This window comes from Conger conger, chromosome 12 (assembly GCF_963514075.1).
Source record: "Conger conger chromosome 12, fConCon1.1, whole genome shotgun sequence".
Classification (NCBI taxonomy): domain Eukaryota; kingdom Metazoa; phylum Chordata; class Actinopteri; order Anguilliformes; family Congridae; genus Conger; species Conger conger.
In genome coordinates, this window is record NC_083771.1 from 11,571,283 (window position 1) to 11,583,839 (window position 12,557).

Genomic DNA, 12,557 nt, shown 5'->3' on the forward strand with positions numbered 1-12,557 from the left:
AATCTGTTTCTTTGAAACCAGGTCTTACTATGAGTGTCAATGTAATTGTCTTCCACCATTTATTTATTTATGGGTGGCAAAAGTGTACATAATACCCTCAACTAAATATTGGTAAGTAGTGGACCTTACTAAATATAAATATAAAAGATAGCTAAAATACAACTTTCCCTGGCATTAAATCTCAGAAATGTGACTTTTCATAACAAGAACAGGTTATGGTAACCTTTATTGAACAGGTTCCTCTCTTCATTATTGCTCTCTTCGTCGATTGCTGATTGTCCTTTGCACATCGAGCTCGCTAGCTAGCCAACACTACTGCTAGCCTTAGCTACGCTACTGGACTAAGTCAGTCAGAACTCGCTAGCCAGCTAGCTTGTAGAAGTTGTTTATCTGGCCCATTGACATTGAGGAGGTAATGCATAGCACGTATTAGATTTCACTGTTGCATCCTTTGTGGTGATGAACACTGAATACTGAGCGACCTCAGTGACTGTGTCTTGATGTGACCTTTAACCCTGCGTGGGCCCCGGAGGCCGGACCGTTCAGCGTTCCCGTGCCTCAGCGCCGCGAGCGTCATGGCAGATCTGTCGTCGGAGCGCCAGGAGCACGGAAAAATCCCGGAATCTTAAGCGGGCGGCATTCCCGCCTCTCCGCTGGGCTGCTGACTGGTGCAGAACGAGCCATCGCTATAGCACCAGCCCAATAAATCCTGTCCTGTGTCACGGGCAACACCCCCCGCCCTCGTGCAATAAATCCCCCCGAGCTACGGCCTCATTGAGGGCTTCCTAAGGTGTTGATACTGTTGAGATTTCGGGAGGTTTTTCTAAATGTTTCCTGCTTTGAGTGACCCCGTAGTGCAGTCATGGGATGCCAGGAAAGGCATGTTTGAGATTCTTGGACGCTCTTTTTGCTGGAGTGCCCACAGAGCTATTTTGGGAGGTGGTGGCATTAGGTGAGTGCCAGACCTGTGAGCGTTAGCCTGGGCTGGGCTCGCTCTGCAGACATGTCTGCTCCTCCTTTATCTCAGCCCTCTCTCTCTCTCTCTCCATCTTAATCCATATACTTAGTTACCCCTCTGCTCTCTGTGCTCTTTCTCTCTTTCGCTTTCTCTGTCTCTCTCTTTCTCTCTCTCACTCTCTTTTTGTCTCTGTGTCTCTCTTTCTCTCTTTCTTCCCTCCCTCCCTCTTGCTTTCTCAATCATTCTTCACCATGCTTTCTGTCTGGCTGCATCTGACAGTCATCTCTCTCACCCGCCCCTCCTCTCTCTCTATCTCTCTCTCTATCTCTTTCAGTGTTGCTGACTCATACAGGATTTGGGTGGGCAGGGCTTTAGATGCTGTGGCTTCACAGCAGTGGAACAGAATATGGCAGGTTTATGTTATTGGATTGAGTCACGGAGAGTCCCTTACAGCACAGACCACCCCCCCCCCCACCCCCTCCGTCAGTAACACCCTGCAGGGTACCCCACAAAACCGGCATGCCACCGCTGCACCACGCTGGCCCTCGCTGCAGGATGAGGCTGGCATGCCTGTCACCACCTAATGGGCCGGAAGGTCAGGTTTTAGCATCCACCGTTGTGCCAAAGACAACACCGCCCCACCCCACCGCACAACCTGTGGGCCAGGTCACGGCACAGAAGGGTTTACAATGCAGGAAGGAAAATACATTATCTTACACACTTATTTATCCTGGGTGTTCACACACACACACACACACACACACACACAGTTCAGGGAGAAACCCCAGCTCTCCATGGGTGGGATATCCATCGCCCCTGTCCTTGATGACATTACCCAAAGTTCCACACAGTGTGACATCAGAAGACTTGTATAGTTCCACACAGTGTGACATCACAATGCACCCAAAACTCCACAAAGGCTTCCATAGTTCCACACAGTGTGGCATCACAAGGCTTCCATAGATGCACACAGTGCGACATCACAAAGCGCCCCGATATCCACATAGTGTGACATCACAAGGCAGGATACAGAGGAAAGAGGAGGGGTCACAAGATTACCTTTTCCTTTGAGGAAAAAAAGGTCCAAGGTTTCTTGGAAACTAAAATAAACCAACAGGAAAAAAAGTTGGGTGAACAGTTTGGGCTTCAGTTTGGCATTCTGATTAATACTCAAAGAATGGGTATTATTTGTATTATACCATTTAATTATTATGATTGAAATAAATAAATGGCGTGCATAAGTGTTAAAAACACTGTGTTTTGCCTGTTTATAAGTGTAGATTGAGAGGACGTCCATGTTTTGCATCGGAATACACGGCTACCTGAACATCCAGCAGTACAGGAAGTGTTGCGCGAGCGGCCCGTTTCAGTGTTCTGAAAGTGTGTCCTGGGCCGGCTACCACTGCACCACGCCGTTCCCAGCTCACCCGCGGAACGCTGCGAGCCGGCATATCCCCCGTCCTGATTGGCAGGTCAGTTGCCAGGGAACTGCGCCGTTCCAACGTGGACGGAATGTGTTGTCTCCCCAGTCCTGCACACGAGCACAACTGCAGTATTTGAATATTTATAAAGGCAGATTGTTCGTATTTGCAAGCTAATGTTGAGGGTATTTAAAAAGGAGGTTGGAAGAGAGACAGAGAGACGGGGGTTGCTCATACCGGTGGTGTTGTGGTGCGGTTAGTATTCTGGGTAGTTTTTATTTTCTTTTTGAATTTTTTTATTCTGGATAAACTTTGGTCATTGCTCATTGTTTTTCATGTATAGTTAAAAGACAAATAAAAACAAATGTGAGAGATGTTTGGGAACATCTCCGATCTGTGCGGCGTCCTGATTTGCAAACTCAGGTGCACTTTTCACCTGGATGCACTTTCCGTGCTCTGCCAGCATCGAGTCGGGTTTTTCACAACAACATTCCTGCTGTACACAAAGGTCCTGCTGCACTCTGAGTGCGCCAACATAGAGGTGTGCATACCTGAGTGACAAAGTCAAACACAAACACACAAACACGTGTACATGCAAACACACAAGCATGTACACACACACATACAAACAAACACATGCGCACATACAGAAACACGAACACACACGCACTTATGCACACACATACCGACACACAAACACACACACACACGCTTGTGCACGCACAAACACAAACACACACGTACACACACACGCATGTAGACAGACACACACACCCATACACACACTCGTGCACACACACGCATGTACACAGACACACACTCGTGCACACATACACACATGTAGACACACGCACACACACACACATACATGTAGACACACGCACACACACACACACACACACACACACACACACGCACACATACATGAAGTTGATCTGAGGCTGGTTCTCCTGTATGACGTGCCAGGCTCTATATTTAGTGGCGTGCCCGGGGCAGAGATCTGCTCTTCCACTCTCCTTCATTCCCTCTCTCTGTCTCTCTTTCTCTCTCTCTCTCCTCCCCTCCACAAACACTCCGGGCTGCTCGTTCACCCGCTGGCACGTACATGTGTGTCTGTAGACTTTGTACCCACAATGCCCAGCTCTGGCGGGGACTGCATTGCAGCGCTGTGCATTAATTGGCTGTGAGACAAGAGGCTCTGGAAAGTGAAAATGAAGCGGGGGAGAGGGAGGGAGGGAGGGAGGGAGGGGGGGATGTCCTCAGGATACCCCGCTAACACCAGCTCTTCCCAGGGAGGCTGCAGATCCGGGACGACGTGCGGACTGGAGACGCAACTGCCGTCGTCTAGACAACCAGGAAATGTAGAAAAGCAACGCCAAAACTGTTGAAAAGACATTTCCATTCTTCACCCTTCATCAGTCTGGCTGCTGCTGTGGTTGTTGTTGTTGTTGTTGTTTTAACGTGTTCTATTCTCTGTGTGGCGGTTTTTTTCGTGTTATTTGCATTTCACGCTCGCACAGAAGGGTTCAAAGGGTCGAAACAGAAACAGGAACCCAACAGCACTGTAGAAAGAATTATTTTCATCTCAGTATTTTAAGCACTGGTACGATTGATTTATAATACTGATATTCATACATTTATATTTATAATAGTGGTGTTGGTAAGCTGACAGCCTTGTTTCCGGCTGGGTGAGACCTTTGGTGAGGGTCATCCTGCCCCTGTCCTAGAGTGTGTGGAGGGAGAGGGGACAGGACCAGCTCTCACACACACACACACCCACACTAACTCACACACACACACACACACACACACACACACACACACACACACACACACACACTAACTCACACACACACACACACACCCACACTAACTCACACACACACACACACACACACACACACACACACACACACACTAACTCTCACACACACACACACACACACCCACACTAACACACACACACACAAGCACACACACTAACTCACACACACACGCACCCACACTAATTCAAACACACACACACCTACACTAACTCTCACACACACACGCACACACACACACACACCCACATATGCACACACACACACACTCACACCCACACTCACACAAACATATGCACACACACACGCACACACACACACACACACTCACCCACATATGCACACGCATTCACCCATAAACATACACTCACACACATATAGTCCCCTCCAAAAGTATTGGAAGGTAATTTCCTTTGTTTTTGCAATACACTGTTGACAGGTGAGTTTGAGACAGATCGAAATTTGTCCTATTATTTCCTGGTATTTTTATCTAAACAACTTAAATCACCTTTTTCAGACCACACAATTTTTAGGTGAGCAAGTTAAAGCTTATAAAAAAGGGGAAATCGGAGCCATTGCACAAGCATTGGGGATAGCTTGTACAACAACTTGCCCTGAAAACCACTGGTGAACAGGTCAACCAAGGAAAACAGTTGATCAAGAGTTGTGAAGAAAAACCCCAAAACATCAGTCACACAGTCACTCATCACAATCTCCACGGGGCAGGGGTGAAAGTATCTCAATCAACTGTTCGAAGAAGACTTAGAGAGCAGCAATATAGAGACTATACTATAAGATGCAAACCACTCATCGGTAGTAAGAATCAGAAAGCGAGATTACCATTTTCAAAAGTACAGAGATGAGCCACAAAAGTTCTGGAACAAAGTTTTATGGACTGATGAGACCAAGATTAACCTCAACCAAAGTGATGGAAATGCCAAATTGTGGAGAATGAAGGGATCTGGGACCCAAAACACACTGTCAACACAACCTTTTCTGTTCATTCGGGAGAAAAAGTGGACGACCTTAACCCAACTGAGTATGCACTTCCACACCTGAAGAGGAGATTGAAGGAAAAAAACCCTCGAAACAAACAACTGAAAGAGGCTGCAGTAAATGCCTGGAAAAGCATCATAAAAGAAGAATGGAACAGTTTGGTCAATGGGCTGCAGGCTTGATGCAGTTTTTGCAAGCAAGGGATATGCTACCAAATATGAAGTGTTATTTACTTTCATTTCTTTAAATACTAAAGTAAATACTATAATTATTTTTGCTCACTTAAAAATTGGGTGGTCTGATACCAAAGGTGCTATGTTCTAAGTAGCTTAACACATCTAGGTGTAAATACCAGAGAATAGAAGCTGAAATTCTGAATCTCAACCCCAAACGTATTCCATGCATAGCAAAAACAAAGGAATTGGCCTTGCTGTTCCAATAGTGTTTTTTGAGGGGACTGTACATGCACATACAAACATGCACACACATACATGCACATACACACACGCACACACACACACATATACACGCAGACGACAGACACACACAGACACACGTGCTCTCTCACACGCACACACACATATACACACGCACACACACAAACACACACACAGAGACACACTTGCACACACATATACACACGTGCAGACACACACATACACACGCGCATACACACACACACATATACACACACACAGACACACACACACACACACACACAGACACTCACACACACAGACACATGTGCACTCACACACACAGACACACACACTCACACACACACACACACACACAGACACTCACACACACACACACAGTCTCTCAGAGTGGTGATTGTTCTGTGCTCATGGCGTCAGTTGCTGAGACAGTTGCCCGCTCTGTCCCTCACCTCTCCTTGTCAGTCACTGTCAGCTTTTCTCCTCCTTATCTCTCTCTCTGTCTCTCTGTCCCCCCCCCACCCCCCTCACTAACTCTGTCACTCATTCTCCCCCCCCTCTCTCATCCTCCTCCCCATCTCTCTCTCACTCACTCTCTCACTCTCTCTCGGTCACACAGTATTAAATCAGCCCTTTCTCACTTGCTGTGTCTAATACAGCGCTAAGGAGAGGAGAGCCTGCTCTGGGCTCTGAGCAGAGGGATGGGCTGTCTTATTCTGTGTTACACTGAGTGAGTGTGTGTGAGAGAGTGTGTGTGTGCATGAGTGTGTGTGTGTGTAAGACATTCTGCTCTTTCCCCGCGTGCTCTGCATTGTGTCTCAGAAAATAGACTTTGGGAGACGTGTGGGTCCTCTCTCTCTCTCTCTCTCTCTCTCTCTCTCTCTCTCTCTCTCCCTCCCTCTCTGTCATTCTCCCGCTTCACTACCTGTGCCCTTCGTGGGGCTTGTGTGTGTGAGTGTGTGTGTGTGCCTGCGTGTGTGTGAGTGTCCGTCCTTAAATGACTCTTTCTCTCTGTCTCGCGCCCTCCCCTCCCCTCTGCTCTCCCCCCCCCCAGTCCCTCCCTCCCTCTCTCTCTTGGTCTCAGTCCCTGTCTGTAACTGTAGCCTGTCTCTCCCTCTCTCTCCCCCTCTCTGCGACGTATAGATGCTGCATTGATCGCACACACTAACTCCCCTCCTCCCTCCTCCCTCCTCCCCGCCGACACGCTCTCTCCAGCTGCGGCACTTGTTGAATTCAGCCCAAAGAGGAGAGGGGGAGAGACAGAGAGAGAGAGGGAATCGCAGTGCTTTTTTTCTCTCCGGTGCGAGCGTGTGAAAGCCGCATGCTCTGGCTCCATTTTCCCTTCTGCCTCCAGATCGTGCAGCGCAGGTCAGACTGTGTGTCTGTGTGTCTGTGTGTGTGTGTGTGTGTGTGTGTGTGAGTGTGTGTGTGTGTGTGTGTGTGAGTGAGTGAGTGAGTGAGTGTGTGTGTGTGAGAGTGTGTGTGTGTGTGTGTGCGTGCGTGCTATTGAGTGGGTGTGTGTGTACTATTGAGTGAGTGAGTGAGTGTGTGTGTGTGCGCTTGCTTTTGAGTGGGTGTGTGTGTGTGTACTATTGAGTGAGTGAGTGTGTGCTATTGAGAGTGGCTGAGCACAGCATACTGATGAGCTGTGTGTGTGCTGTTCAGTGAGTGTGTGTACTATTGAGTAAGTGAGTGCGTGTGCTAATGAGTGTGTGCTATTGAATGAGTGTGTGTGCTATTGAGTGTGTGTGTGTACTATGGAGTAAGTGTGTGTGCTATTGAGTGTGTGTGCGCATATGTGTATGTGTGCTATCGAGTGAGTGTGTGTGTGTGTGTGTATGGGCGTGTGTATAAGTGTGTGTCTATGTGTGTGCATAGGTGCATGTGTGTGTGTACATAGGTGTGTGTGTGTGGCTGTGTGTGTGAGTGTGTGTGCGGAGGGGGGCGTGATACTGTCTGGGAAGTGAGAGGGGAAATCAGCACTGAGTTTTCCTGGAAGCCTCACGTGGTGTTGCTTCACACTGAAACTAGTGAGAGTGACTGGGCACAGCACACTGAGGAGTGTGTGTGTGTGTGCTATTGAGTGAGTGTGTGTGTGTGTGTGTGTGTGTCTTTGTGTGGGTGTGTGCTATTGTGTGTGTGCTATTGAGTATGTGTGTGTGCCAGTGAGAGTGGCTGGGCACAGCATACTGATGAGCTGTGAGTGTGTGTGTGTGTCTTTGTGTGGGTGTGTGCTATTGAGTGTGTGTGTGTGTGTGTGTGTCTTTGTGCGGGTGTGTGCTATTGAGTGTGTGTGTGTGTGTGTCTTTGTGTTGGTGTGTGCTATTCAGTGAGTGTGTGTGTGTCTTTGTGTGAGTGTGTGCTATTCAGTGAGTGTGTGTGTCTTTGTGCGGGTGTGTGCTATTGAGTGTGTGTGTGTGTGTGTGTGTCTTTGTGTTGGTGTGTGCTATTCAGTGAGTGTGTGTGTGCTATTGAGTGTGTGTGTGCTAGTGAGAGTGACTGAACACAGCATATTGATGAGCTGTGAGTGTGTGTGTGTCTTTGTGTGGGTGTGTGCTATTCAGTGAGTGTGTGTGTGTCTTTGTGTGGGTGTGTGCTATTCAGTGAGTGTGTGTGTGTCTTTGTGTGGGTGTGTGCTATTCAGTGAGTGTGTGTGTGTCTTTGTGTGGTTGTGTGCTATTCAATGAGTGTGTGTGTGTCTTTGTGTGGGTGTGTGCTATTCAGTGAGTGTGTGTGTGTCTTTGTGTGGGTGTGTGCTATTCAGTGAGTGTGTGTGTGTCTTTGTGTGGGTGTGTGCTATTCAGTGAGTGTGTGTGTGTCTTTGTGTGGGTGTGTGCTATTCAGTGAGTGTGTGTGTGTCTTTGTGTGGTTGTGTGCTAGTGAATGAGTGTGTGTGTGTCTTTGTGTGGTTGTGTGCTAGTGAATGAGTGTGTGTGTGTCTTTGTGTGGGTGTGTGCTATTGAATGAGTGTGTGTAGTGAGAGTGGCTGGGCTCAGCACGCTGATGAGCTTTGGGCAAACCCAGACATGGAGATACAGCTTGTTCCATTATAAGGGGTGAACTTGCCGTAATTGATTTTGAAATAGCCCTTCCTCAGCAGTGGGTGAATTTTGCACCCAAAACAATCATTCTGTTTTACTTTACGAGTTATGCAGTCAGGTTAATAATTATCGCTTATTCATTTACATTTGACTGTTAAGGATTTGTTTATGGCAGTGTCTCGAGGTAACCACCTCATTTTAATGAAACTCTTTTGCATTATTTTATTATATTTTTAAACCGAGAGGCTCGGGGACTGAAGGTTTCTGTGAGTTTTCATAGTTACATTGAGAAAGCCTGCCTGTGTTACTGTCATACAGAGTGATTAGGACCTAATTACTATGTGCGATTGCGGTCTAATTTACAGGTCCCAAGGTAAAGTAACAGACGTGCTTCCATTGAGAGGGACAATGGTGTTTAGTCTCTCTCTCTCTCTCTCTTTTTCTTTCTCAGTTCAAAGCAAGTCATGGAAATTCTGGAAAAAGAATAGAAAATTATTATTATTATTCTTATTGTTGTTATTGTTATTATCCCTCTCACTGTCAGTCAGAGGTATTCAGTATCTGTCTCTCCCTCTCTCTCTCCCTCCCTACCCCCTCTCTCTCCCCTCTCTCCCCCTCCCTCTCCCCCTCTCTCCCTCTCCCTCTCTCTCTCCCCCTCTCTCCCCTCTCCCTCTCTCTCTCTCCCTCTCAGATGTTCCTCACGCTGCACTGAAGCCCCGCTCCCTCCTCCCGGTCCGCCATGTCCCAGCTCCTGCACGTGGAGATCCCTAACTTCGGGAGCACGGTGCTGGGCAGCCTGAACGAGCAGCGGCTCCTGGGGCAGTACTGCGACGTGTCCATCGTGGTGAAGGGCCAGGCCTTCAAGGCCCACCGCGCCGTGCTGGCCGCCAGCAGCCTGTACTTCCGCGACCTGTTCAGCGGCAGCTCCAAGACGCAGTTCGAACTGCCGTCCTCGGTGGCGCCCGCCTGCTTCCAGCAGATCCTGTCCTTCTGCTACACCGGGAAGCTGACCATGGCGGCCAGCGAGCAGCTGGTGGTGATGTACACGGCCGGCTACCTGCAGGTGCAGCACATCGTGGAGCGGGGCATGGAGCTGATGTTCAAGGCCAACTCCCCGCTCTGCGACTCGCAGACGGCCAACATGGAGGAGTCGGGCTCCGAGCCGCAGAGCCCCAGCAACAACGCGGCGGCGTCCGTGCTGGGCCCCCCCGGCTGGTCCCCCTCGCTGGGCGCCTTGGGGGCCCGCAGGATCAAGCTGGAGGGGTGCGAGGCCCCGCTGGGGATGCAGGGGGTGGGACAGAAGCGCGGGGAGGCGGGGAGGTTGGTGCGGGGGGGCAGCTCGCTGTTCTACGCCGGGGCGGGGGCCACGACCGTGTTCCCCGGGGCCCAGCCGTACCCCCCGGGCCACGGGGAGAGGTCCAGCCCGGGGGCCTCCAGCCTGCCCACCACCGACAGTCCCACATCCTACCAGAACGAGGACGAGGAGTTCGAGGAAGAGCCATATGACGGCATCAACGAGGAGGTCTACGGGCAGATCTACGGGCGTTCCGCCAACGCCTATGGCAGTAAATATAACCCCCCCCCCCCTTAAATATCACCCCCTCTCCTTTAACCCTTTCAGTCCCAAGCCCAATATGAAGTGGCTCCGCCTACTTCCCGACGTGTTTTGGCTTTAGTTGAGAAAATTGAGAAAAGTAGGGTAGGATTTGAATAGGGGCTCAAAAAAAATAGTATAGCAGTCATTTTAATCAGTTGAAAGGGTATCAGGTCGAGAGTAAGAAAATTTACAACAGTTACACTTGAGCTTGGCAAATGGCACTCTTGGAACTGAAAGGGTTACATGTCACTCTCAACCTGTGTTTAGCCCAACACCATCCCAGCGTACTCTAGGAACTCGAGTTATGCTTGCTGTCTTTTCTTATTGACGTTCTGACAAGCTAAAATAAAAATAATAAAATACGTGTCCCTGCGGAAAACTTGGTAGGCCTAAACCTTTTTCTGGGCGGATGCTAGATGAGAATTGAATCAAGCAGAAAACTAAATTGAATGGAATAGAAAACAATTAACTTATCCTAGCTCTGACAGTCATTTTATGAAAGTAATGTGGGAGCAAACTGGATAGCCGTGTAACTGTGAAATTAATTCTGGAAAGCGGAACACGCGTTTCTGAGGCAACAGATTCCTTTCATTATTTGTGTTTAGGAAAGCGCATAACTCGCACAGTAAAGCCATTTGCAAGACTTGTTCAACGTTAGCCGTTTGTGGGCGGATGTTACGTGAGATATGCTAATGATGGTTGTAATCATATTTTGAGGGTATTATCATGTGGGTTTCTCAGGCACCTCTGCTTTTCACTTATAACTTGTATGCCATACCTTGTGAAGTGTTTAAACGCTGCCATCAAACGACGTTACCTTCTGGCAGGTTAAAAAGAGGTGAAAAAGCTAAAAAAAAAAAAAGAAAGGCGAGACAAAACGGTCTCTCTCCCCTTTGTCAGTCTGCATGTTCATATAGCATAGAATGTGATACTTATTGATTTTTTTCCACGTTTTGGAGAGAGCAGATTTTCCGGGAAGACCTTTGCCTTCCACAAGAAAGAGCGGGTCGAAAAAAATCAATTTCATGCTGCTTTTAGGGTAGTTTTCCCCTCTCGATGCATTCGGCTGGATAAAGCCGACCGCTGTGGACCTGGCGTTAGAGAGGGAGGATCTCTCCGCTCTCTGAAAAACAAATATGCCTCAGCGTTTTCACAACTGAAAAATTAATTCCAATTTCCTCGAGGGGAAAAGTCAATTGGCAGTTATTAAAATTAGCTCAGTGAAACGTGTCTAGTAGGACACACTAAATTCATAACGGGGTATTTGCCATTGGCACAGTTGGCGTTGGGAAACTTTTAACAGGATAGGTCCCTATTAAACTTCTTGGAACTAGCTTACCTGAAAGCTTTTCTGTCTGAGTGGGTAGCACAGTGGTAGCCAGACCAAGTCCTGTCGACCCACCTTAAAATCAGCAGTTAATTAATATTTATGAAACTGGGTGAAGTGAGTTACAGTAAGAAGTGTAATTAGCTGCTTTAATTAGCCTATTAGATGATAAGTAGCAACAAAACCTAACACACCCTGCAGCTCTCTGGGACCAGGGATGACCTCCCATACCTTCAAACGTTCATTGTTAAATCAGCACTGGCAGAGTGCATAATTGAATTGTCCTGTGTACTCTATTGAATGAACACTGGACATTTTACTGTGCACAATCTATCCTAAAGCCTATAAAACTGAATTCAGTTCAGCAGAGACCATGGCAAAGGCATCGAGCAGTTCGGAAAATAGCTTTTGGCCCATGTTGGGGCTCTGTCTCGTGTTTCAGGTGTTCATGAAAAGGTGACTTTGCGGGATATTTGAGAGTGCTGGGTTGTGTGTGTGCTGGGACAGCAGAGGTCAGGGTGAAGGTTTTTGGGAGAGAACCTCGCTATGGCAAACAGCAGTGCTCTTTCATGTCCCTGCAGTTGATGCTTTCTCAAAGCCTATCTGCTGTAACTTTATCCTCAGTTCATGCATATGTAAAGAGTGGTTTGAATAATTCTTACATCAGCACAAAAAAAATTATATTTTGTTTTTCTCTGATACAACAATAAGGGTGAAGGACAACAGTAAGAAATGGAAATCATAAAGAAGAACTTTACCTGCACTCACTGAGCACTTTATTAGGAACCCTGTACTAGTACTGGGTGCTAGTACACTGTACTTGCTCTCAAAACAGGCTCAATTATTTGTGGCAAGGATGTTGAGAACATTCCTTTCAGATTCTGTTCCATGTTGACAGAATGCTGCAGATTTGTCCGCTGGGCATTCATGCTGCAAATCTCCCGTTCTACCACATCC

At 47.9% G+C, this 12,557-nt stretch overlaps 1 protein-coding gene across 2 annotated transcripts in view; it reads left to right on the plus strand.

Moving 5' to 3' along the window:
* The window catches only part of LOC133141913 (nucleus accumbens-associated protein 2), a 28,539-nt gene that overhangs the window by 10,187 nt on the left and 5,795 nt on the right, over window positions 1-12,557 (plus strand). The window contains exons 1-2 of one of the 2 annotated variants that reach the window (XM_061262741.1): window positions 6,904-7,003; window positions 9,368-10,241. In XM_061262741.1, coding sequence (XP_061118725.1) covers window positions 9,416-10,241 — 826 coding nt within the window. In that variant the 5' untranslated portion in view covers window positions 6,904-7,003; window positions 9,368-9,415. Of the gene's footprint in view, window positions 1-6,903; window positions 7,004-9,367; window positions 10,242-12,557 lie in introns of those variants that run through there. The other variant, XM_061262740.1, reaches the window with a different exon arrangement.